Genomic DNA, 26,105 nt, shown 5'->3' with positions numbered 1-26,105 from the left:
ATTAATAAGCTAAGCATTGTCAATAGTAGGAAACATTTTTTTTTCATCCCGATTAGCGATGGATGGCTGTGAGATACATCTGGCTGGGAGGGAAGCATCTGGAGAGCTCGTGCCAACTACTACTCATCCTCAACCTACACATTTATTCCCACTTCGAGTCTAAAACGAAGGTCATTTGTGAATGCGTTTGAACTATCACTATCTGTGCTTCAGCTGACTGCAAGATGACGTCATATCGGCTCCCACAGCAGACAGATCTAAAACCCTGACACCACAGTTCAAAAACACCACAACACACTGGAGCAGATTTTGTTAAAATCCAGCATTTTTTAATGAATATTACAAAAAACGTTTTCATTTAAAAGTAATTGTTTTTTCCTCTCTCTCTGTGTTTTTTTTTTGTACATTTGGTAGCAGTAAGGCAGTAGTAGTTGTTCCCCAAAAACAATTTTTACATCATTAAAATTTGCAACCACATATATAAATATTATAAAACAATTCCATTGCTACAGTGAGCCTCTGTTCCCTCGGATTAAATCTGGGTGCAGGTTTTAAAAATCGGTCCTCACTGAAGAGTGATGCACATTTGTGCCAAGGATCTTCAATATGCCATGTCATATACAGATACAGATATGAAGGCAAATATGTGTAGCAATTACTGAGAGCAGATCACATAGAAAAAAAGATCCTGATGTAATGATAAAATTCACTGTGCAGTGAAACAAAATTAAATTTTTAAGGACCATACACACACTTCATCAATCTGAATAACAGCAGTTTTTTGTTGTTGTTGTTGATGTGCACAGTTTAGTTCATTGCTCACTAAAATACTTATAATTTAAATATATAATACTCTGCTCTAAATAATATTGACACAAATTTACCCTCATATATATGATTCCGGTGTTTAGTGTTGATGTCTTTCTGTGGTTTCTGTTTTGCTTGTGCTCATACACAGGACAAAAAGACTTACTGGATAAAATGGAGTGAACAGGAAAAGGTCAGACTGATGGACAGTGTTAAATGGAGTGAGAGGATGAGATGACAGAATGATGAGCCTTTTTATGAAAGCTTGTAAAAAAAAAAAGCAGTTACCATAAAACTCATTCCTAAAAAAAGAGAGAAGGTCCCAGATCAGAAGTTGTCTGATCACAAGGTGGTTATAAAATGAAAAACATTCATTTATAATGCCAGGCGATGGTGAATGTTCAGTCACTGTTCACTCTTTTGTGTTTCACATTTCAGTGTCTTATTTATCTAAAGGTACACAAGTTGGAAGTTGCAAGCAAAGAAAAATAAAAAAGGTCTCATTTGTTTCCATCTTTCAAATACATGCACTACATTCCGTCTAAAAATGCACACATGACCTCAGCGACAGCAAAAGCCAGTTCTCTGATTAGTAATGGTCTCATTTCCTGTTTCCTGTGAATAATGAGTGCAATGGTATGAGCAGATACAGTATAATTATTTTCAGCCACCAAACATCAGTAAATCTTATTTAACGAATATTGAACCTCAGAAATGCTTGTATTTCTGGAACTTTTAACCCTTTTCATTAGAGTCAAAAAGAATGAGAAAACTTTCAAACGCACTAACATTTGTACACATACATCAGTGATGTATGTAAATAGTAATATATTACTAAAGGCCTACAAATTTGTCCTCTTCAGGTGCTCTTTAAAAGTCACAGTTCACTTCAGTCAAACTTAGATGGCCGCAAACAAACCTGTGTACGACAAAGAGGAAGAAAAAGGATGATCATTTTACTTTTTCACAATCACTTTTAGTCAAAGATTACTAAAGGTTTTGTCAGTTATCAGTAGAGCCCCATAATGATCAGAAACAAAATGCTTGGATGAGAGGGGAAAAAACTGTGATGCAACAAATAAATAAGACATTTTATGAAGACCTGGATGAATGAAACATTGCCGCAGCGCCAGTGAAAAGCTTTGAGACAAGGATGATACATTTTTTCCTACTGGAATTAAATGGCTTATGGTCACACTGATCCTAACTGAATCATCAGTCATGATCTAATGAAGTATGATTATGCTGCTTATAAGTCCTCCTGGGAAGATCCTACGTACGTGTTCGGAAGCCGTAATTAAGATATGATGTGGGTTCAAGTGATCTGGGTCAGAATAGAAAGGACACGGAAACTGCAAATCTCTCTTTGTCACTTTCGGGATCTTTTTCTTTTTGGGCTAGTGAAATTCAAGAAAGAAAAAATGATGTGCATTATGTACACTTTTTTACATATATCCATCTTGATCTTAATTAATCAAAATATGTACAAACCTAATAGTATTTTTTATCCGAATTCTGCTCGAAATATCACCCTTAAGGTGAGATCAAAATTCAAGAATATTTGCACGGTTTGGAAGAATGGTGTCTTCGTTTACATTTTTTACATTTGTTAAGATTTTTTTTGTGCTTTATCAACATGCCGTAACATGGATAAAGTGGCATACACTACCATTCAAAAGTTTGGGGTCGGAAATTAAAAATAAATAAATAAAAATGTTTATTCAGCAAGGATGCATTAAATTGATCAAAAGCAAAAGTAAAGACATTTATAATATTACAAAAAAAATATTATTTCAAATATCATTTCAAATACTATTTTAAATAAATCCTGTGAAAAAAAACTCTCATGATTTCCACGAAAATATTAAGCAGCTCAGCTGTTTTCAACCTTGATAATAATAAGAAATGTTTCTTGAGTAGCAAATCAGCATATTAAAATTATTTCGGTCATCGGTCAGACCGGCTCACAAGGGATAGATGTAAATATCATGTAAACAGAATAGCCAAAGAATATCTTGAGTTTCAAACTGGTAATGCAGACATTGTGACGCTGTTCATGCAACTACTAATATGATCTGAAGCACAGGACACAGCAAACACAGGAAATAATAGATATGTCACACTCACACACTCACACACACAAAAAACAGTGAGAATAGACAGGTAGCACAAACAAGAGAGTCTAGAAAAGACAGATGCTAAATTTACCCTTTTAATTAATCCTCCTTTTTCTCACTGCCTTTTTTTCGAGGCACGAACACCTTGCGGAGGTATGGCAGGACGAGAAAGGCAGCGAAGAAAAAGATGTGACCACAGAAATATATAGAGGAGTAAACCTGGAAAATAGATGCATTCAAAATGTAAATGACAATAGCAAACACTTTGATAAAGGTGGTTAGGAACATGGACATCCAACATCAGATTAATGATGAACGAATCTTGAGCGATGAACAAATCTACACACCTTGAGCCACTTGTCATAAGTGAAGAGGCAGAATGGGACAAGGGGGTATCCCATAAATAGCCAGTGAATTAACTGCTGTACTACATATACAAGTGGATACAGATGACTCTGAGCGATGGATGTCAGCAAAGGACTGTCCCGCACCAGTGTTTGAGCCTGCAAAAATATTTACAGAGCAGTTATATTACATATAGCCTTTGTCTAATGGCATGTGTTGACATATGTGGAAAAAACGCTCACTATTTTGCCCAAAATGCTAATACATTTTTTATCATTTCTAGTTGTAAAAATGAACATTTACAAATACATTTAGCATTTAAGCATTAATAAATGGTGTAAAAAACATTGCTTGCTTTGCCTCGATGTAAGTTTCCATATATGAGCCTGTCGCTCAGATCCCATAAAAAATAAAGTGAAAGCGCTTCGCTCCACTCACACCGCACCGGTGGATACATACCGCAAGTAAACATGCACAATGTTTCAATCTTGCCTAGAGCCATAGTTCACTGAATAATATTACATTTCAACTTGTTTTCTTTTTCTCCTGAGAAGGTTAATGATCAAGCTGTGCCATCAGCATTCATCAAAAAAATGTGTTAGGCTCAGACAGGAAAATATCAATTGTAAATGTTCCATTGACTTTCATTTAATGATCTCTCACATTTTAAAGTAGGACTACAAGGGGGAGATGCCTCCTCACATACTCACAGCTGTCCTCAACCTGTAAGATTGTGTTGTACAAGAAAGATAGATACTCAAAACAGCTGCAGCATTCTTCTGATTGATTCAGAAATTTGGGGAATCGACGTCGTCCTCTTCAACGTTGTTTTCTTTCCTTTTTTTTTTAAACGAAAGATTGGAGGAACCTAATTTCACCATGACCACATGATATAAAGGTTGTAGAAAGTAGCCTTCTCGTTATATAAAGCATTGTTTGTAATAAGCAGATACATTTATATATATCTGATAGATTTTAAATTGTAATTTTGGCTTCCCCTGAAATGGGTCATAGCCCAGCAGTAAATACGTTCATTCAAGCATGTGCATTTATTGCATAGATGAAACAAGACGTGTCAACAACACTGAAATAAACAGCGTGTGGTATATCTGTCAATTGGATACGCGTGAAAGTTGCATTCAACACTATAGAAACAGAAGAATCTCAGCCAATGATCTGTGCTCTCAATTGCTGCGTCCGAAATCGAATACTTCCCTATATAATATGCAAAAAACAGTTTGCCTACAGAGTAGTATGTCCGAATCTGTAGTAGTATTCAAAAAACAGTGTGCGAAAAGTCCCCGGATGAACTACTACTACCACCGAGATTAAGAAGTGCGCATTCAATGGACACTTTACTATACCATGAGGCCACGGGAGAGGATTTATGAATGGAGGTGAAGGGACGCAACTGACGCTGGTAGGTCACATGATAACGACAACATGGCGGATGTAGTACGTCCGGATTACATTCATATGAGCCATATTCATATTATACTGAACAAAATGATAAATGCAACACTTTTGATTTTGCCCCCATTTTTCATGAGCTGAACTCAAAGATCTAAGACTTTTTCTATGAACACAAAAGGCCTATTTCTCTCAAATATTGTTCACAAATCTGTCTAAATCTGTGTTAGTGAGCACTTCTCCTTTGCTGAGATAATCCATCCACCTCACAGGTGTGGAATATCAATATGCTGATTAGACAGCATGATTATTGCACAGGTGTGCCTTAGGCTGGCCACAATAAAAGGCCACTCTAAAATGTGCAGTTTTATCACACAGCACAATGCCACAGTTTTGAGGGAGCTTGCAATTGGCATGCTGACTGCAGGAATTTCCACCAAAGCTGTTGCCCGATTTCGGACGCAGTTAATGCGTTTTCTTTCAGAATTATCATTGGCTGATAAATACATTAAAAAAAAAAGCATTTTATTTAAATGAAAATAAAGACCTTAACGTCATGCATCTATTATCTCATAGTTTGAGCGGCGCTTAAAACCTACCATTGTGGACAACATAAGCCAGTTTTACCCTTTAAGCTAAATCATGGAGTTTATACGACTATCTTGTATAGACTTTAAACACTTATAACATATCTGCGTTTGTGCGTCAATAGTGTGCTTTGAGTGCAAAATGTTTGAAACTCATCCAAGATGTAGGCTATTTTTCAGTTGTATATGCAGGATCACAGAATGAAACAATGACAACAAACACCATTAACTTGAAGTGATAGTTCACCTCCAAAATTTTATTTTGTCATTGCTTGCTAACCCTCATGTTTTTCCAAACCTGTATGAGTTTCTTTTTTTCTGCTGAACACAAAAGAAGATATTTTGAAGAATGTTGGTAATCAAACAGTTGACGGAAATCAGTCAATGGGTGCCGTCAACTGTTTGATTACCAACATTCTTCAAAATATCTTCTTTTGTTTTCAACAGAAGAAAGAAACGCATACAGGTTTGGAACAACTTGAGGGTGAGTAAATGATGACACAATTGTCATTTTTGGGTGAACTATCCCTTTAAGTGAATGAAATGTGTTCACATATGGCTTTATTTAAATGTTTCACTGAGCAACATACTTATTTGATATACGTTCTAGTGAAGTCATTATGCGAGGACGTAAAAGACCCGCTGAATCGTTTTTTTTTTAAACTGGTTCTTTGAAATGAACCGTCTGAAAGGACCTGTTCTCAGAAATGATTTGGACTTCCAATCACTATTAGCCAGCAAGAGGCGAATTAAAGGGGAGGTTGATTATGATTTCACTTTTCTAACTTTAGTCAGTGTGTAATGTTGCTGTTTGAGCATAAAGGATATCTGCAAAGTTACAACGCTCAAATTTCAAAGAAAGGGTGAAATTTTCTTTTAAAGAAATTGCTTTTTATGGACTAAAACAAACGGCTGGTAGGACGACATTCCTCCCGGGTTAGTGATGTCACTAACCCTGACATTTACATAAACCCCGCCCCCGGAACACGATTTGTAGATTATCAAGACTGAATATGTTAATCAATGACTAGAAGATAACTACACATAAGCTACATAAATTCATCAACTAACCATTCAGATATGACCTGTTGCATTCTACATGTTGTCACTTCTTGAGTCTCTCCATCATTGTCTGACTCCGGTTTGAACATAAAAGGCTAACGGTGCATCCCAATTCACATACTATCCATCCTAAATAGTATTCAAAAATAGAATTAGTATGTCCCAAATTTAGTATGTTGAAATGAGTATTCCAAAGATACCCGGATGGTCTGCTATTTCCGGTCAGAATCCGAAGTGCAGATCGATGCACACTCTAACGGCTAATATCGCCCACAACCCATCGCGCATTGGACGAGGATTCGTTTAGAACTACAAACACAAACACGAGTAAAAAGTGTTAAAAAACTGAAACGGTTTCTCTGAAACAGTATGAAATTAAATCAGACTGAATGGAGGATTTTAACTGTGACAAGATGATTGACAGGGTAGTTTACGGTGACAGGATGCATGTAACTAAGCGACAGATCTGTCCGTTAAAGATGACGAAGTAGTAAGTCCCAAAGTTCGCCTACTTTTTTGCTAAACACTCAAAAGTATGTATTTTTTCTTCACAAAAAGAGTACATACTTTTAGGGCATAGTAGAAGTAGGGGAATTGGGACGCAGCATAAAAGTTTTTGAAATTTTTTAGTGCATTTCTGTGTAAGGTAAAAGGACACAAGGTGTTGAAGCTCCGCCCTCTATGCCATGAGCAGCAGCTCATTTGCATCTAAAGGGACAGACACAAAAACAGTGCTTTTTTGCTCACCCTCAAAAAGTGACAATTTTAACATGCTAAAATATCTGTGGAGTATTTTGAGCTAAAACTTCATATACACACTCTGGGGACATCAAAGACTTATTTTACATCTTCTGAAAAGGAGTAATTCTGCCACCCCTTTAATGATTGAACTGAAATAGGATCTTAAAGAGGAGTCGATTCCCCTTAATGGAACCGATTCCAATATTTAGAATCGACTCTCGATTCCCAACGCTTCGGAATTGATTCTTTTTGGATCAATTCCCAGCCCATCTCTAAAGCACCATACTGTCATTGACTGAGCGAGGTACTAAACTGCATTCTATTACATAGAAACAGATGGTGAGATCAGTCTACTGCACACTACACACTACCGCTAAAAAGTTTGGGGAAAGTATTAAAAAAAAAAGAAATTAGAACTGTTTTTCAGCAAGGACACATTAAATTGATCAAACGTGACAGTGAAGACATTAAAGGGTTAGTTCACCCAAAAATTAAAAATCTGTCATTAATCACTCACCCTCATGATGTTCCAAACCCGTAAGACCTTCATTCATCTTCGGAACACAAATTAAGATATTTTTGAGGAAATCTGAGAGCTTTCTGTCCCTCCATTGACAGCAAAGTCACAGCAACTTTCAAAGCCCAGAAAGCAAGTAAAAACATTGTTAAAATAGTCCATGTAACTACAGTGGTTCAACCTTAATATTATGAAGCAACGAGAATACTTTTTGTGCGCAAACCCCCCCCAAAATAAGGACTTTATTCAACAATCTCTTCTCTTCCATGTCATTCTCCTACACTGTTGACATAGTGTAAACAGTGCAGCGCTTCTGGGTTGTACGTCAGAGCGTAGGCTCACTATTGGCCAGGATCACACACGACCAGCATCGGCCAATAGTGAGCCTATGTTCTGACGTAGAACCCAGAAGCACAGAAACCCTTTTTACTACCTTTCTGGGCTTTAAACGGTTGCAATGACGTTGCTGTCAATGGAGGGAGAGAAAGCTCTCAGATTTCATCAAAAATATCTTCATTTGTGTTCCGAAGATGAACGAAGGTCTTATGGGTTTGAAATGACATGAGTGTGAGTAATTAATGACAGAAATTTCATTTTGTGGTGAACTAACCCTTTAATAAATGTTACAAATAATATCCATTTAAAATAAACGCTGTTTTTTTGATGAACTTTCTAATTATTAGTGCTGTCAAACCGATTAATCGCATCTAACAAAGTTTTTGTTTACATATGATATATGTGTATTTAATTTATATATATTTTTTAAGTTATATATTATATATATAAATAAATAAATATATATATATACACACACACACACACTATGTTTGTGTGTGTATATTTTATATATATATATATATATATGTCTGTGTGTGTATATACATATATATATACACAGATATGCACACAAATACATATATAACATATATAAAAATATAAAGTATACACACATATATTATGTAAACAAAAACTTTTATGTTAGATGCGATTAATCGATTTGACAGCACTACTATTTATCATTAATTATTATTGTTATCAATGTTGAAAAAATTATATGTTTCTTGAGCAGCAAATCAGCATATTAGAATGATTGGTAACACTTTACAATACAGGTGCACTAATAAGCATTAATTCATACTTAACTAATGCACAGATAATCATGAGTTAATGTATGACTCATGAAGAACTAAACCATTAATTAATTATTACTGCATCAGCAACTAATAAAGAGTCTATATGATTAATAAATTAAGTAATAAATGAATTGCTATTAATTAAACGGGTCATCATGTATTAATTCCTTAATAACATAGTTTATTACCAACTTACCCATCCTTCAAACACTCTCTGACATTACACTCACTACATGTGCAACTGTCAAAACCCCTAACCATAATGACATATTACTTAACAATTAGTTAATAGTCATGTGCCTCAACAAGTCATAACATAATGATAGATTTGCAAATCATTAGCTAATGATTAATTAAAGCAGACAACTGGAAGTCGAAGTGCATAGCGTTGACTAATTGTGGTAATTAACACATTAATTTACACTATTAGTTAATAAACTATGTTATTAAGGAATTAATACATGATGACACGTTTAATTAATAGCACTTCATGTATTACTTGATCTATTAATCATATAGACTTTTTAATAGTTGCTGATGCAGTAATAATTAATTAATGGTTTAGTTCTTCATGAGTCATACATTAACTCATGATTATCTGTGCATTAGTTAAGTATGAAGTAATGCTTATTAGTGCACCTGTATTGTAAAGTGTTACCGAATAATTTCTGAAAATCACGTGACACAGAAGACTGGAGTGATGATGCTGAAAATTCAGCTTTACCATTACAGGAATAAATTACATTTTAAAACATATTAAATAGTATTAATATTTCACAATATTACTGATACTCAAATACTGTTTATCAAATGAGCATAAGACAAAAGCAAGAAGACCATAAAACACTCTTTGAACAGTAATAGTAGTGTTTGCGTGTGTGTGTGTGTGTGTGTGTGTGTGTGTGTGTGTGTGTGTGTGTGTGTGTGTGTGTGTGTGTGTGTGTGTGTGTGTGTGTGTGTGTGTGTGTGTGTTGTGTGTGTGTGTGTGTGTGTGTGTGCGAGTGCGAGTGTGTATGCAAAGTATCCAGTGTAAGCCGTTCAAAATAGATTTAATATTTGATAAGTTTACTACTGATATATCAGGATTCTAGAATGCAGTTATTTTTGCTCCATCACTTATATCGAAGCAAGACAATAATTTCAAATAAATACTCAGTAAGTTACTAAACTCAGAAACACTATATCTTCAAAGCTGTAAACTTTCAGATCTGCCTTCTGTTGGCATGAAAGTAAGTGACTCAAAGACTTTAGACATCTAGATTCTGAACAATTTCACACCTCATGTCTGGTATAGTAATGTTGCCATGGTTACCTGCTTCTCCACATTGACAATGATGAACTCCACGGAGAAGCAGATGAGGTACCCCGAGTGCAAGCCGTGCCAGACAGCCAGGAATAACAATGTGAACATTTGAGACAACAACTTGTTACCCAAAAACTTCAACCTCTTAAACACATGCCTGTATTGTAGACGAGAAATGGAGAAAAACAATAAGATTTTGAAAGTCACTGATGTGAATAAATGTCAAATACATAAAAAAAAGCACATACCTGGCCACCCAAGCATTTGTGTTGATGTTGAAAGAACTTATGGTGCCTGTGAAGAGGGGCGTGGTCTCAAATAGCCACACCCTTACATTGGCACAGGCATCCCATTGGGGCTCCCCTTTTTCGTTCTTCCCATTATAGCCCAGCCCGGAGAGTATACACACACCTTCCTAAGAACATAGATGTGTATATATGTATATATATATGTATATATATATATATATATATATATATATATATATATGTATATATATAGGGATGATTATGGCTCTTCCAAGCTGTATAATGGCAGTCAATGGCTGTTTCTGTTTTGAAGTCCATTAAAGTGCATCTATCCATCATAAAAGGTGCTCCACACGGCTCCGAGAAGTTAATAAAGGCCTTCTGAAGCGAAGCGTTTGTGTAAGAAAAATATTCATATTTATTACGTTACTGTAGCTTTTGTGCTATCAAAAATACACGGATGCAGGATTGCAGTGTCAGAACAACAACAGTTGTGTTTTTTTATTGAACTAATGCGTCAGAAAGACGCGCATTAACCCACCCCCAAACTCTCATGAACGTCTTCTTAAAGGGGACATGTCCAATAAACATGTGTGGAGTGAATTATGTCAGCAGATCAGTGATGTGTGAGCTTGTATCTGCCCCTACATTACAAAGTAAAATTCTAGCTTCCGGCAAACAAACATACGCAGTCTAGTTGCGCCTAAAGCGTAATATATTCAACTTGTAACGTCGGAAGTAGCGTAGTGCATCATGGCGAAGCGTTAATATCAGCAGTATGTCGTTTGGCCGGAGGCTAGTCATTTCACTTTATAAAGTTTTAAATATGGATATTTTTCTTAACAAACGCTTTGCTTCAGAAGGCCTTTATTAACCTCTTTATTAAAGTCTTTATTACTGCTATTATTCAGCTTGGAAGAGCCAGGAATTTTTTTAATATGACTCAGATTGTATTCGTCTGAAAGAATAATGTCATATACACCTAGGGTGACTTGAGGGTGAGTAAATCATGGGCTAATTTTAATTTTTGGTTGAACTATCCCTTTAAGTTACATGTAAAAACTGTATGAATGTCTTTGCATTTGATACAAAATATCAAACCAAGTGGAATTAGATATGTTGTTGTTTGGTTATAAATCATAAAACAACAGATATGCTTTTCAGACCTGAGACTTTATTTAGGCATTCAGACATTTTAAGTGTCGCCTAAGTCTCAAAAAAAAGAAAAAAAGTAAAAAAGTAAAAATTGGCCTACAGAATGTCAATGAAACCTTTCCAATCATCAAGTAAACAATTAAAACAATGCAAGCACACTTACAACTCACAATCTACAGAACGTTTTAAGCCTGAAAACCTGTTTAGCATCCTCTCAACCTGATCAGGTGTGACTTGTACTTTTAGTCTGGAGAACCCTACGGAGGTTCAGTTTCACATTTCACAGCTAGAAAAAGAAAGCCACGTCTTGTTTGTAATTGACTTTTTACACAGCTAACACCTCACTAAGAAGAGAGTAAAGATTCATTGACAGGGTGCGCAGCATGAAATGTAATGACTCTCAATTACCACAAGTGTGCTCATAATGGGGGATTGTGCTTGTGCTGTTTACTCACCGTGATCAGCCAGCAGCTGATGTACTTATACAGGTTTACTTTCACCCACACTAGGATGTACACACACTTGTACCAGAACGGATGTGCCTGAATCATAGATAAGAAGAAATGAATCACTTCTGATGCATTATGAAAAATCTTTCATTTTAAAAATGATTTTGCCTTATATAACCATTTTTAAAAATAGTATGTTTTCATTTTATTTTGCATCCCGTACAGCAATCAAATGATTAGTGTCTTTCTGCAGAAAAAGATAATGAATAGGGATGTAGAGACTTTTCATGCTTGTTTTTCATTCAAACTAACGGTAACACTTTACAATAAGGTCTAATTTGTTAACATTAATGTATTAACTATATTGAACAAACAATGAGCAATACATTTGTTACGCATGTATTAATCTTTGTTAATGTTAGTTAATAAAATAGATTTGTTCATTTTGTAAATTCTGTTAGAGAATAGTGTGATATTACTGTATAAAGTTAGTCTGCTTAAACCAGACCCCTCTCAGTCGTAACCGAGTTAGGGTCTGGGGAAGGTTCATTGACAGCTCATTTCCAAAGGGGCGTCACCAACGGACGTCGCTCAAATGCCTCTGGGCGCAATTGGATAGAACTAAAACCAATCAGATCGATTGTCATCTTGTAAAACCCGCCTCAACGTTTGTGACAGGTGCCTCGATGTGGAAAGATTGGAAATGAGCTTGAGTGGGCTCTTCGCCAGACTAACTTGCAGAGCAAATCTAAATTTGCCGGAAGTTCATCTGGGTTTTCTCAGGCTAGTATAAAGTAATTGTATGTAATCATTCAAAATTTGAAAACATAATAAAAAAAAATGCAATTAAATTAAATAATATTCTCACTGTACTAAAACCAAAAGAAATTATTATAATATTGTTTGCATGATATTTACCTTGTATTAAATAACCAGAAGTTCACTTAAGCATTAATTTAATTTAAGTATAAATGTTAAATCAATCAATGTTTGTGTTTTAGGTTTAGGTTAGTTTAACTCACTATTTTACTAACAATAATGATTATATTTATTGAAAATACAGATATAACCCCTTTTCCAATAAATTGTTATTGCATAGTTTGAAAAATATGCAAAATTACAGCACACAACGAGAGTATAGTGTGTAACAATATGATTGTGCTGCTTGTTGTCATGTTGTACTTTAAAGGGATAGTTCACCCAAAAATGAAAATTATGTAATTTACTCACCCTCAAGTTGTTCCGAACTTAAATTAATTTCTTTCTTATGCTTAACAAGAAGTTGATGAAATCAAACACTTGATGGGCCATCAAATGGAATAAAAATATTATGGAAATAATTGAGACCCATCAACTGTTTGATTACCGGCATTCTTCAAAATATCTTCTTTTGTGTTCAGCAGAAGAAAGAAACTCATACAGGTTTGAAACGACTTGAGGGTGAGTAAAGGATGATAGAATTTTCATTTTTGGGTGAACTATCCCTTTAACACGCAATGTTTGAAGTAAACGTAATCGTTGTTTGTAAGGCGCTCCCACACCTGATTGCATCAACACTGCTTTACTTTTACAAGGCAAGAATACGCAAGCCATGCGTTCTATACGCATGTAACATGCAGTGCAAGCTACAGCTTTAGCTCACTGCTGGAATGATTGCTCCATTCGTTTGTGCTGAAATTTATTCTACTGTTGTAGTAAACAGGCCTGTAGAAAACTATCAGAAAGACTTAAGGAAACTCCTACTGATATACTTTGGTTTATTGTGTTATATTTAATGTCACTAATGATATTAGTAGGGCCCTACTAATATATATTATATTATATATAATGATATATATTATATAGATATGATGTATATAAATAAGGGCCCTCGCCCGTGGCAAATTTCCAGATACTTACATAATTGTGATGAATTTAATCATTTTTAAGTTATTATTTTGCAATGTAAGATTACAGTTAACACCCTTAAATATTACATAAATGTATTATGAATTTTTAATAAACTTAATGAGTGTGTAAATCAGCAGCAAAAAGTAATTCTTGAAAAAATCTGCACAGTAATTTTATAAAATCTAAATATGTTAATAAAAACGAATTACTATTAGTTCTCTTATAAAATTCAATCAGGCAATCATACATTTCACAATTTTATATTTATATATTAATGTCAAGAATTCAGAAGTGCATATATAGCCTACACTACAAAGAAATAATATACAATTAAATTATGCTTATTTAAATGTATTGAGCAGGCTAGGTATAACAAAATATATTGGCTTCATTAATATTTCAGTGCGCAAACCCATGATAGCATGAAAAACAGAGCGCACAACGTGTATGCGCATTTAAAAGTTCACGTCACAAAGCGAAGAAATGTCGAGCGCACGAATCCTAGTGCGATTTGTTCCTTTGTTTCACAGTTTTAAATTCCAGTTTTGTGCGTTTGATGCCGATTCATAGTCCTTGTGATGTGTGTGATCTAGCAAGCACACGGTAGTTAGTCGTTTAAAAACAGCAACAAACTCCAACAAAATAAAGTAATTTTATGCAAATCTACAGCCTTTTATCTACAGATCATGCATTATAATGTGAATATATCATATTGGAGAGAGTTTTAGCGTGCATCCAAGAGGCGCGCGCGCTGTTTGAATATGAATGGAGAATGATTGACAGCCGCAGAGGAGGGAAAACGAGTTTCTGTATACTTTAATGATGTAAATAGACTTCTGTCCCTCAAATTAAGCTATGACTTCAGATGACTTTGTCACCCAAACTGACGTGAAAAAAGCGGGAGGCGCCGAAGAGCGCGCTGTTTGCATCCCTGCTTGTCAAAACGTGACACATCAAAATACACATCAAAAAGCTGCTGTAACAGTATACTGTAACCATTTGGCACTTAAAAAGCACGTCACGACACATAATTTCCCGTCTTCTTTTACTAAAGAATATTTTTGACTTATTTATGAAATGCATAACTGATGCTACTAAAATTTATACTGGCCATTGGGGTGGCCACCCCCTGGTGGCGCCACTGGTTATAAACACTCCTAACAATGAAACATTTTAACTTGCTCCATTGCATTTTAACCTCAGTCAAAAGGCAGTTATTTGGCTCGCAGCAACCGTTTTTCATTTCCAAATTATATATAAATAGCCACCAAGACTATACCTACCAGACTCAAAGAGTGCTGTCGTTCAGACTGTGAGCTTTCTGTGGCATGACAGTACTAACATTTCTAGTGACTCTGTGTATGTTCAGTCACAATACACTTACCTCAAACTCATCTGTTAAGTAGTAGCTAGCTGGGTAGACCGGCCCACCCATCGCAAAGATAGATAGGGTGATCAGACCTAAACCGAATCGCTTCATTGCTGGAACCACACTGCAAGAGGAAGAAATGTTTATGCGATTAAATAATTAATTAACAGAGAACTATAAGCATTATAATGAGTCAGTACTAGTTAAGTTGTGGTCAAAAGCAGTGCTGCCTAAAATGCATATCATTCATTTTCAATTTTCAGCTAAAGCGACAATTGGAGTCATGATATGGGTGAGCCCAGCAATTCGACAAAGTTGAGAAAACCGTAACTTTATGAAAATGAGCAGAGACACCGTGTGACAATGGGAGTAAAGACTGTACTATTTTTCAGTATAAAGTTATTGTGAAGGGTTTTGCTGTTCTATATTATTTGTCTCAGGGATATAAGAAAAAAATTATGTGTGGAAAAGCATATCACAATCTGTCTGCATTCTGATTGACTTTTCATGCATTGGTAATCATTTATCTTCTTCATGGTATGATGTATTGCAATTCACACTCAACAAAACACAGAATGTTAATTTTTAACAGTAAGAAAACTGATTTCTTGTCAAAATGGATTGATATCTTATTTTTACCAGTAAAACGTCTCATTTGTAATTAAATGTCCAGTAACACTTTAGTTGAGGGTCCAATTCTCAATATATAAACTAGTTGCTTATTAGCAAGCATATTTTCAGGATATAGTTTTTTTTAGTAGTACTTATAAAGTACATCTTAATCCTAGCCAATACCTTAACAACTGCCTTACTATTAATAAGCAGTAATTAGGAGTTTATTTAGATAAAAATCAGAATAAATAGTGAGAATTGGACCCTAAACTAAAGTGTGACCAAATTTTCTAACTCTAGGACCTGTTGTACCGCAATCCAACAGCATTAGAGCATCCAGTGTCTATATGAGCACCTATAGCTTAAAGGTTTACGACAAACGCAAAGATTATGCATGTCGCAAGAGTGAGTTACTAAGTCTTGTTCATTGTCACTTAGTCCTTGAGCAAGTGAAAGAAGTCTATGTCCTTGTAATGGACAAATGAATCCTGCAAATCACTGCAAAAACGGTAAATAGAAAGTGAAATCATTGGTTTGACAGACTTTAGTTAAGGTAGCATTGTTGTGCTTGTGAAATTTTGCGCTCTTACCTGTTGGGTGGTTGTCCGGGGACATCGGACATCTCTCGAGACACCAGCATCTGGTAGTTTCGCAGTGTGAACTGAGGCCCTACCAGAAAGCCTCCATAGAAGTATGAGAAACCAAAGACCTCCAACAGAGACGGCGTAGAGCTGAGGGCAGACTTCTTCTGTTCTGCGCTTATCTGAGATTGCTACATAAAAGAAAATTAGTAAATTATTTTTGGAACTGGGAAATAAAAACTGGTCGCAGAAGATAAATAGCAAAAATGATTGAAATCTATAAAGATAACATACACTACCACTTAAAAGTTTGGGGTCTGTAAGATTTTTTTAATGAAAGAAGTCTCTTATAGTAATCAAGACTGCGTTTATTTGATCAAAAATACAGAATAAACAGTAATAGTTAAGTATTATTACCATTTAAATTACGGTTTTCTAATGTAATACATTTTAAAATGTAATGTATTACTGTGATGACCAATTTGAAGTCTGGAGTAAAGATGCTGAAAAAATTCAGTGTCACATGATCCTTCAGAAATCATTTTAATATGCTGATTTGGTGCTCAAGAAACAGTTCTTATGTTGAAAACAGACTTCTTAACATTTGTTTAGGAAAAGGGGATGCATTTTTTCAGGATTCTTCGATGAATAGAAAGCTCAAATGAACAGTAAAGACATTTATAAAGTTACAAAAGATTGCTGTTACTTTTGATCAATTTAATGCATCTTTGCTAAATAAAAAATAATTAATTTCTTTCCAAAAAAATCTTTCCGACCAAAACTTTTGAACAGTAGTGTAATTAAGACTCTTGTTTTGAATGCACTATAGTCATGCCAGTGAACAACGAAATGTGCATGTACCCATTTACACCTGGTACCGAGATCCATATCAAGTAGTTAGTATTTAATAGTGTCAAAAACATTTAGTGATTTTGTTCACTTAAATCACATTCTGAGGGTGAAACATCACATTTGTGACTTGATTTAAAATGACAAATATTAAGTATTTGTGAGAATAATTGATGCAATGTGAAGTGATGTCACAGCTGGTCAAAGGAGACGCATGATACCAGGTGTAAACAGCGATCTGTCTGTCTGACTGATCAAATCACCTGAGATGGTTGTTAATACAAGGTGTAAACGGTCTATTTTCGGTCATAAGGTATCTTTACACCCTCAAAAAAACATTCCTTTAAGTTGAGTACGAATTTTCTTTCTAGGGTGGCTGCAGATATTGACACAGAGGGAGAGATCAATAGATATAACCTTTCACACAATCACATGAAGACGCCAACTGTGTCAAGCCACGGCTATGATTAATATTTAGACAGAGGCGTTTAATATGAACCACAGATGAAATCACTGCAGTATAGAACTAAAAGATTACACAATTACATCTTAGGGATCTTCACTACATTTCACCTTGCCAGGAATCATTACACTGATCCATAATGGCCATTTAGCAGAACGTCTGCTACACAACTGAAGAAGGTACTTTGTGGTTCCTCATCAGTTCCTTGTGCTCAAATCATGCATAAAAATACAAAGAGTGATGCAGGAAGAGGAAAAGCAGTGAGATGATGATAAGAGGATGAAAGGTGAACAAACTGAGCAAAGGAAGACAGAAATGGTGGAAGATAATAGCAGCTCATAAAGTCAAACTCACTTCTTTTCCGCCATCATAGTAATCAAGCGCTAAACCTGCAATGAGAAAATGAATCATCATCAGTACTAACATGACATGAGCTCTAGCTCTGGAGGAGAAAAAAAAAGGTGATGCTGATCTCATATATCTCATCAGTCTTTTATATAGTGGAAGATTTCAAAATAGTGATAAAGTATTTTATCACTATTTAGTATTTTAATGGTAATTGAAATAGTACACTTTTTTTTTTTAAGTGCAAAACCATGGTATTTTTTTGACATGGTAATAACATACCTCGGTACATCTACAGTAGGGATTTACAAAATATACCATATCTGTTTTCTATCAGTATGAAACATTTGAAATAATTTTAGTAGTGAATATATATTGTGAATGTTCATTTCCTCTATTTTTATGTTTACATTACCTTGCTGTACTCTAATATGCTTTACACACACATATATATATACATACACATTTCAACCATTACTGTACTATGGTATTTTGTACCTATATGTTAATTTACTTTGTGATTGCCTTGTGATAAATAGTTTAACAGAATTCGGTTATATAAAGTCAAGGAAATAATAGGTAAGGAAGTGATGTAATTAAAAGCAGGCATCATACCGATGAGTTTGAGTGTGAGGACACAGTGAGGCATGGTCCATTTGATATCATACTCGTCTGTAGCTGTGTAGTAATAACCCATCAACAGATATATCTGCCACACAAAAAGAGACAGTGTATAGCCTCAGATTTTGTTGACATTGACTTCACTGTTTCTATGTCTGGGGTTAAAAAGATCCTAAAGATGTGTTAACTTAAAAAAAAAATTAAGCTCTTAATTTCTATTTCCATTCTTTTAGGTTCCTCTGGTCTCATTAATAAAAGATTTTTCACATTTCGCTATATTTTACCACAACAGATAAGGATTTTTCAGAAATATGACTGGTAGACATTCCAGAAACTCTTTAAAACAGAAAACTGGCAGGAGTGTATCTCTCGCAGTGTGTACACCAGGCAGAAAATCTCATCATGTGAATTTAATCATGTTTTTTTTTAACTGGGGTCTGTGTGACCCTGACATAAAATATAACATTTCTCATGGAGGATGGCTGAATCATGTCATAAGTTCATAAGTGTAAGAAAAGACATGAAGTATCAGTCTGGTACTTCAAAGCATGCAATGCACAGCAATGTTAAGCACTTTCCCAACTATTAAAATAAGAATTAAATACATGATCCAATATGGTAGTGATAAGCTTACAGCAGTTCATGCACAACATCATGTCAAGAGCAGAAGTACTGATAAAGAGATAAAGAAAAGTGAATGTGTTTGTTTCTCACCATCTGAAAGATAAAGCTACTCAGAACGCATGTGACTGTCCTTCCCATCAGCCTCAGCATCAAGAACTGAATGACTACACATAAGAAGGAGTGACCGACCTGATACCCTGAGAGAAGGACAAGGAGAGATGAGTTATTGCATTCCAGCAGAACCAGACCATCACATAACTATATAACAGTTTATCTAAAATATGAAGATTTTCAATAGAACAGAATACTTCAGCCAAAATGCCAATTGTGTCATCATTTACTCACCCATGTGTCATTTTCTTTCTTCTGTGGAGCACAAAAGGAGAATTTTTTTGTAATTGAATGAGCAATATTTTTGACGGTCTCTCTTTTCCATATCATGACAACAAATGAGTACTGGGTATGTCAAGCTCCAAAATAACAAAAACACCATTAAAAGTATCATAAAAGTGATTATATATTAAGCCTATAAAAATGAGCTATATTCTAAGCCTTCTGAAGAAATACATCAGCTTTGGAACGGACCATAATTTTAAATGTATTCACTGACAAATCAAATATGCCATTTTTTACATAATTAAGACTTGCTCATGAGAACCAATGGAGTATGATGTACCATTTTTGAAGTCTGTATGACTTTTTTGTACATTTGTAAAGCTTCATTGAACGGTGGAAGGGAAAATTATCAGTGAAAAACAACTATATTTTTGGCATGTTTATCACACAAACATTATTGTATGACTTTAGAAGGGCTGAAAAATGGTGCACAAGTAGTATGGACTATATGATAATTCATACTTTTGTGGTGCATTTCTTTGGCATTTTGGAGCCTGTCAGATCCTATTCTCAATCATATTCATTATATGGAAAAAAGTGGCAGGGATATTCTTCAAAAATTCTTCTTTTGTGATCTACGGGAGAAAAGTCAAGTGAGTTTGAAACAACATAAGGGTGAGTAAATGATAATGAGAGCAAGAATGTTGATTTTTCGGCAAACTATCCCTTAAAAAAATAACAGAAACAGAGGAAAAGGTTAGAGAAAGACAGATTTCAGACTCAATGACAAACAAAAGAAGAATGTCCCAGATAATGACAAAGAGAGACAGACCTGCTGTTAGATCCAAATGCAGCACAAAAGAAATCAAATACACAGAATACAAGCACAAGTTAATTTTCCCATTTCCCAACACAACACTCATCTGTTTTCATTAGCTTGCTTTTCAACCTGCCACTCATATTCTCATTAGCCACGCTCTCACCACCAGGGGTTATTGCCATGGTGACAAAACCTCATGTCTCTGTCACAATCTTCTTTAAAGCCACAGTCACCAGGAAACCCTGACCACAGACTGCAGAGCAGTTAGTCAGGATACCCTCATTTTGCCTCACTTATTCTCAAGGACACTAAATGGTAAATAACTTGACTGAGAACAGCCTCAAGAGGAAATATGCCAGGGGCCGAAAGTAAATAATTAAGCACTTTAACTGGACAACTAACATTTTATCATGAAAAATAAAAATAAAAACCCTTAATGGTCTGTGTTTGGCATTAACTTTTTTGCTCACCAGCCACACTGACACTGATTGCATGGGAAAAACCTGCCATAAAGATATTTTTTTAAATATTTTCTCATAATTTGCCAGCAGGTACAGTATATTACCTGACGCACGGAGCCATTCTACTCTTACACATGCGTGTTTACGTTCACTTAAAACACAACTGACTGCGTTTATGTGAATACTCGCCAAGACCGGTATTTTGAAAAAAAAAAGTGTGTATTTGACTGTTTAATGGCAATAAGCAGCGAAAACTAGCTCAATTTAGTACTGAGAGGCAGCTTTATGTGTGCGAACTTTCGATGCGAGCACAAAATCTGCGGGAATACGTGAAATAATGTGCAATACGCGCAATCCCACACAAACAATATTCATCCTGAGTAAATGAAACGAATGAGTGACGGGAAACGGGTTTGAATTATTTCAGATGCCTTTTTAAAGGACTACAATTAAAAAATGTATATATTATATATAAAAATTCAACCCGAGTGACTGCGTTACATGCCACTGCTGAAATCCACCTGGATTTGGCAAGTGTTAATGTCAAGCCCTGATGAGAAATATACAGTACACTACCATTTAAAAATCTGGGATCAGTCTTTTTTTTTTTTTAAAGAAATGAAAACTTTTGTTTATCAAGCTCATATTAAATTGATCAAAAGTGACAGTAAAGACTTTGTTACAAAATACTTCTTTTGAACTTTGTATTCAATAGAAATATTAAGCAGCACAACTGTTTTTAGCACTGATAATAAAAGGAAATGTTTCTTGAGCCGCAAATCAGCATATTAGAATGATTTCCGAAGGATCAAGTGACACTGGAGTAATAGATGCTAATAGTTGGAGTAATAAAGAAGACTGGAGTAATGATGCTGAAAATTCAGCTTTGCTATTTACAGCAATATTACATTTTAACAAATATTCAAATAGAAAACAATCATTTTAAATTTTATAATATTTCACTATATTACTGTTTTTATTGTATTTTAGATCAAATAATGCAGCCTTGGTGAACAGAAGAGACTTCCTACAGAAACATAAAAAGTAAACCGTACCGACCCCAAACTTTTAAACGGTAGTGTAGTATTTTTAGAGCAACTGTTTTGTAATAAGGAAACTGAGAAAGAACTTTAAAAAAATGATCTGCAGCAAAGCCCTTATCTTTGACAAAAATGAACCACATAAGCAATCGAAATGTTGGAAACAGAACTGTGATATTCCATTAATAATACTTTTATAACTCAATAAAAAAAACAATCTTCCTTTTTAAAACTCCTATTCAGTGAGAAAACAATGCTTGAAGAACCCACTTTAATGTGGTTGAATATTGAGAATGCTGCTGACATATGTTACAAGCACACCTAGAATCAACTCTTTTGTGCAAAAGAGATAAGATGCAATCGAATCAGAGCAAGTTCAAGATTGCGGGAACTAGGGCAACTGAACTATGGGCAGAAAAATGCTCCAGTCTAAATATGGGCTGACAGATGCTAACTGTTGAGCCCTGCCGTAGATCATAAGACTGACATTCACGTAAAAATGAGTGTTTAACTGCTAAAAAAAGCTAGTAGGTCTCACTTAAACATGTTACAGTTTTAAAGACACTAGTTATCAGATCTTTCAGCTCCTCACTCCTTCCCTGCTTCATTCTCCATCTCACCAAAATTAAACATGGCCAGTGCCAGGCCGGAGAATGCGTGGAAGAGATGAACAACTGTCGCAGACTGATGAAAGAAAAAACACCGGTAGACCAGTGCAAAGGGATAACCTACAGGGGAAAAGAAAAAGAAACAGATTAGGCATATAATGTGTGGCACCTGTAGATAAACGCGTCCTTCATGAATGTGTGTCATTGCACATAACAAACTTGACAAGCTAAATTATACTCTTGAGGGCACGACACGCTAGAGAAAGCTTAGATGGAGCGTTTGACAGATAGGAATGTGTAAGATCTGTTTTGAGGATGCACCAATATTAAATATTAATATCTAATATTAATAATATAATTATAAAATCAATAAGCTGATGAGTATTTTCATGTCATGGCCAATAAACGACCAATATGGCCGATCTTAAAATTCTATACTAGCCTAATTGGTCTCCAAAAGAAATTACAAAAAACAAACACTGCAAGTGAATTTTAATTATAATGTAGGCCTACAGTATGAAACATGGATATTCACTTGATATGTGATAAAGATTACATTTAACATGATTAGTGCTGTTAAAGACTAACTTTATGTGATTACTATTTATAAACTTTTATAATATGTATTAACAATTTGAATTAGCTATTATTTTTACATGATCAGGTTTTGGTTCATTTTTGCTTTGATCATGTGTATCATTAGTTGTTTTTTATTTCCATTTAGCTTATTTTTATTTCAGTTTTAGTAATTATAGAACTTAAACAGCTTAAATCTATTGTATTAGTGATATATAGCAGGCTTCATTCTGATGATCAATATGGTAAAAACTCTGTTGAGGGACTGTTAATACTATATATTACAAACACATGAAATGCTACAGAAAGACTACACTAGTACTGTAACAGTCATTCCATCGAAATCATGCATATGTTTTCCCAGCTCAGTCAGATAGGCCACATGTCATTCATCTGGTTGAAGTGGTTTAGCAGTCCAGTCCAGTCCACTGCAATGCACCTGGCCAAAGTACAAATTACCCTGCTATCACAACCCTATTCTTATCAACTTGTAACTTGAAACCCAGCTTCATTTACATTGAATCCGTACAGCTAACCGTAGATCAAAGCACTAAAATACAGTTGCGAAATGAAAAGACAGCTGTCAGAGGGAGGTCTAACGAGTTAAACTAGTTGTAATCCTGGCAGATGTGTGAAGTTAACCGTAAATCTCGCCTGACATGTAGGTCACCCTTGTCGACAGTTGATTCTGGCTAGAGTCGGTGTGAATGGAGAGATTTGGTGTTGGTTAAGTGTCTTTAGTGCAGCTGGGGACAGGTTAGACTTGAGGTGTGACTTAAGCAGACTTCAAATACAACTACAACTACAACAACATACCTGGCCACGTTTCTAATGACTCCTAACGACACTCATCACAAGTTCTCCGCAGAGCCTAAAAGATCTCACTTGTGCGACGTTCACTTACCTAATAAGACGGACAAAATCAATCGAATCGCCGGTTCGGGTGAACCGAAATATTCGGCTATTTTCTCCATGAAGGGAGCCGCCATCTTTAGTGTGGGCGGAAGTAGCTGCGGTTGGGTTTCCGAGAGTGTGTGGCGCTCGTGAGGTCTCGCGCGCTCCTTAACTCCGCTTTGCTCAGGTTTTGCTACTCCTCCTCTCGCCGCCTCTGACCTCTCACACCATTCACAGTGAACCTTCAGTCTCGGCTTTCGCAAACGCCTTGCGCAATATATGTGCCATTTCAGTTCATAGCCAAGCACATAAATGACGCGAAACGAGGATGAGATTGTTTTTTTAGTGCAGAAGTCCGTTTAGAATAATAGAAACATTATTATTCAGTGAGGCTGGGTTTGTGTAGTAAAATAACAAATAGAACGAATGACATACGCAGAAACTGAATTTTTGTGTAATTTGACAGTAAAAAAAAGTGTTTTGATAAAAATGATAAAGCAGCTTCACAATACTGCCCTCTAGTGTTTGTCAAACCAAACGGCCGTGCTGCACTTATCCTGTTGCACATCGTGCTCTGCATAGATATAAGCACTGAATAATATTAATTTATCAACATGTACTTACTATAGGGTTAGGGTAAGATTAGGGTTTGGTTGAGGATTAGTTTCATGTAATTATGCATAATTTACATAATTTATATTAAGCTTAATAAAGTAGGCTACATGTAGCATATGTAACAAGGACATTATAAAATAAAGTGTTACCCTGTTTTTTTAACAATGTTAATGTCAGTTTGTTTTGGAAGGCTTAATAATAAAAAGATAATAAAGGTTAAAAAAGTTTTTTTTTTACATTTTCCACTATTACTCTAGGCATCTCTTCTATTTAGAGCAGTAACCTTTCTTATTCTATTTAACAAATTATAATAAATAATTGATATACAGTAGTATGCAAATGTACAATAATACACATGGTTTATTTTAAACAATGTCATATTTCAATGTCACTTTTCCTAAATAATTTATCTAAACACGCACAAAAAATCTGGGCTTGATTTGGTTGTTCAAAAGGTGTGTAAAAAATGTTTTACCTTTTAAGGTGTTTGGGGTCAGACCCCACATTGAAAATGAATGGGAAAATGAAAAAAAAATGATTTTTTTTTTCATTTTGTTTGTAATAATAAAAAAAAAATCAACAAAACTGGCATATATCTGCAAAATTTCCATAAGAATTAATACTAGAGCACACACTCTGGTGTTTGTGATTTCCAATACACGAGAGTAGATGTTAAAACTTCATGCTGATTTGTACTCGGCTTTCGCCAAGATAAGCACCAACTAAGACGTAGCTTTACAGGAACCTCTGCTTCTCCATCCATTTACGCTTCTTTCCAAATAGACTATATAAATAAACTTTACAAATAAACCAACAGACTCTTCAAATTTTCAAGAATTTTTTGAAACCGTAGCATGGCGGCCTGTACTCAGCCAGCTAGAATCTTTCCGTCTCAACCACAGCCAGTTGCTACTCCTCGCTGTTCTGCTTCAGTGGCCAGATGAGCATACTGCGGTTTCTTCCTCTCATATGCCTCATCTACAGCATCCTCCCATGGAACTTTTAACTTTATCATTTGAGCAATGCGTGCTGATCCAGACCACAAAACAATATCTGGTCGTAGGTTAGTGGTGGCAATCTCTGGTGGAAAAATAAGCCGTTGATCAAACATCGGAGTTCTTGGTCATGGCAACAAGTAAACCGACCTTGGCTAAGAGCCACCTTACATCCTGTCAAAATGTGCCTTAATGTGGCAGGTGATGAACACAAAGGACAAGAGGGATCCTACCCAGAGGTTTAGGTTCTGCGGTGATGGGAGAACATCATATGTTGACCTGATAAGGAAACTGATCCTACTCTCTTCCATTGACCAAAGGTCTTGCCAGCCCATTTTGCGTTGTTCCACACTCTCCCATCTCATCCACTCTCCCTGCTTGGCCTGGGAAATGGCCTTTATACATCTCATCCTCTCCTCCTGCTTTCGCACCTCGTTGACTACCAGCTTCCTCCTTTGAGCTGGGCCTGCCTTGTGCCATTTAGGAGGAGCTAAACTGAGCCCAAAACCCCCTCTTCCATGCTGTACCTGTC

At 35.5% G+C, this 26,105-nt stretch overlaps 1 protein-coding gene across 1 annotated transcript; it reads right to left on the bottom strand.

The window, feature by feature from the left end:
• Positions 1-307: 307 nt before the first annotated feature.
• lpcat3 (lysophosphatidylcholine acyltransferase 3) lies at positions 308-24,430 on the bottom strand. The gene is made up of 13 exons (XM_077209814.1): positions 23,974-24,430; positions 22,506-22,613; positions 19,319-19,425; positions 18,599-18,692; positions 17,993-18,027; positions 16,336-16,517; positions 15,149-15,257; positions 11,881-11,967; positions 10,271-10,437; positions 10,032-10,179; positions 3,272-3,427; positions 3,016-3,143; positions 308-1,726 (listed from the first exon to the last, which is right to left on the bottom strand). The coding sequence occupies exons 1-12, from the start codon at positions 24,056-24,058 to the stop codon at positions 3,024-3,026; spliced, it is 1,398 nt and encodes a 465-aa protein (XP_077065929.1). The 5' UTR covers positions 24,059-24,430; the 3' UTR covers positions 308-1,726; positions 3,016-3,023.
• Between the last annotated feature and the right edge of the window lie 1,675 nt (positions 24,431-26,105).

Source organism: Siphateles boraxobius, unplaced genomic scaffold (assembly GCF_051911475.1).
Source record: "Siphateles boraxobius isolate OS27281-9 unplaced genomic scaffold, OSU_SipBor_1 12, whole genome shotgun sequence".
Classification (NCBI taxonomy): Eukaryota; Metazoa; Chordata; class Actinopteri; order Cypriniformes; family Leuciscidae; genus Siphateles; species Siphateles boraxobius.
The sequence above is the reverse complement of the archived record's forward strand: the minus strand, read 5'-3'. Positions and strand labels throughout refer to the sequence as shown.